This window comes from Arachis ipaensis, chromosome B09 (assembly GCF_000816755.2).
Source record: "Arachis ipaensis cultivar K30076 chromosome B09, Araip1.1, whole genome shotgun sequence".
NCBI classification, from domain to species: domain Eukaryota; kingdom Viridiplantae; phylum Streptophyta; class Magnoliopsida; order Fabales; family Fabaceae; genus Arachis; species Arachis ipaensis.
This window is the reverse complement of record NC_029793.2, coordinates 7,670,695-7,672,866: the sequence shown is the minus strand read 5'-3', so window position 1 is coordinate 7,672,866 and position 2,172 is coordinate 7,670,695. Positions and strand designations below refer to the sequence as shown.

Sequence of the window (2,172 nt, the reverse complement as noted above, 5' to 3'; positions counted from 1 at the left end):
ACGAATATGACAACTTAAAAATCTAATAATAATAATATTTAAATTAGTATCTTTAATGTGAAAATATCATTTTTTTTGTCTAAAAAAGAAACACCTCAATGTCAACTTCAATGCTATAGCAATGGCAAAAGAATATGAAAACATAAAAATCTAATAATAAGATCTTCGGAAATCGTAACATTCATTATGATTTTACGTTGAAATCAGGTATGTTGTTCAAGATATATTGGTGTTACACGATATTTTTTTCAAGATATATACACAAATTTACTTGACTAACTTAAAGAGGGTATTATTATACTCCAATTTAAATAATGAATTGTAAGGAACTATATATGTTTATCCATTTTCACTTCCATCTATGCTGTGGTTATCTTTTTTCAGGGATGATGAAGCTAAGCTAATTAGTGACATTGTAAAAGCAATTTTGCCACATTGTCTGAATAACAAGTGCTTCATAGATGGACTCAACAGACCTTTTATTTGTAACACAAACTATACCCGCGTTGAATCTTTCATGAGACACAAGATGGAGGAGGTTCTTGTGATTGGAATTTGGGGTATGGGCGGTATTGGTAAGTCAACCATTGCTGAGGCTCTCTTCAATAATTACTCTTCTCAATATGAACGTTCTTGCTTCTTGTCAAATTCAAGAGAATTAGGAAAGCCATGTCTCAGTGACATTTGCAGCAGACTTCTTTCCCAATTATTAAACCAAGATCTTCATACTACCAATATTGGAGTACTAGACCCTCGCATTGAAAGTAAACTCAAGCAGAAGAGGGTTTTGATTGTACTGGATGATGTGGTTGATTCGCCAATTGCAACTGATTTGGTTCCAGGTTTGCGTACTTGCCTATATTCTGGTAGCATTGTCATTTTGACAACAAGGGACAGGAGTGTACTTACAAGTGGAGGAGTTGAACAAATTCATGAAATCAAGCAAATGAGTAATGGAGACTCCCATAAACTTTTTAACCATTATGCCTTTTCTGATCCACATCCCAAAGCAGGGTATGGTGAGCTATCAGCTAGAGTCATAGATTATGCTAACGGCATTCCATTAGCTTTGAAAATTTTGGGATCATTTCTTCGCGGCAAAAGTGTAGTTGAATGGGATAGTGCATTGAAAAAATTAAGGAAGTATCCCAATACAGATATTCAGAAAGTATTGAGGTTGAGTTATGATGCATTAGATGATGCTGAAAAAAACATCCTTTTAGATGTTGCATGTTTTTTCCACATGCATAAAATGGAGAAAATAACAAGAATATTAAATTCTTGTGATTTCTTTGCAGATATAGGGATAAAAAGTCTATTGGACAAGTCTCTTATAAGTATTTCTCTGATAGGTGATAATAAATACATAAAAATGCATAGCTTAATACAAAAAATGTGTTGGAAAATCATTCATGAAGAATATAACAAAAATGGTGGTCAACAAACAAGATTGTGGAATACAGAAGAAGTCTGCAATATATTCCAAGATGAAAGGGTAAGGGAATCATGTTTTAATGGCTTGGTCTTCAAGATGAGTGTGTGTATGTATATATCAAAATATTGCTTACAGCAACATAGTACTAACATTGTATTGCAATGCTCATCAATTTTGCAGGATATTCATGGAGTTAGAAGCATGATTGTGGATATGAATGAAATTACAATAGATCCACGTATAATCATCGTTGCATTAAGGAAGATGCCAAAGTTAAGGTTACTTGCTTTAAGAGGAAATATCAACATGGATCTTGAATGGAACAGAGTACTTGTAGAGGATTTTCAACTTCCTAATGACTTGAGGTATATATTGAGTGGAACAAATACCCGCTTAAGCTTGTGCCGTCTATTTGTTGGCCTCAAAAACTTGTTCAGCTTTCCATGCCACATAGCAATGTCGAAAAACTTTGGAATACAGCACAGGTAGGATATGTTTATATTTCTCTTTATGCTTTTTTAATACTTTTATTAGATACTAAAATAAAGATTAATATATTATAGAAATTAGTTAGTATAAATAGCGAAATTTTAAAAGAACAAAAGATAGAATAATGTTGATATAAGTAATATTAATTATGGGCGTTTATTTGAAAATTTTTAATTTATAAACTTATTCTATTATGTAAGATTAATTTATTCCTATATATTGTAAAATATTCTTGCATGCTAATTATT

The 2,172-nt window shown here is 31.8% G+C and overlaps 1 protein-coding gene across 1 annotated transcript in view; it reads left to right on the top strand.

The window, feature by feature from the left end:
- Positions 1-2,172, top strand: part of LOC107614869 (TMV resistance protein N-like) — a 51,843-nt gene that overhangs the window by 27,380 nt on the left and 22,291 nt on the right. Inside the window, exon 2 of the mRNA XM_021110489.1 lies at positions 385-1,495. Coding sequence (XP_020966148.1) covers positions 385-1,495 — 1,111 coding nt within the window. The remainder of the gene's footprint in view (positions 1-384; positions 1,496-2,172) is intronic.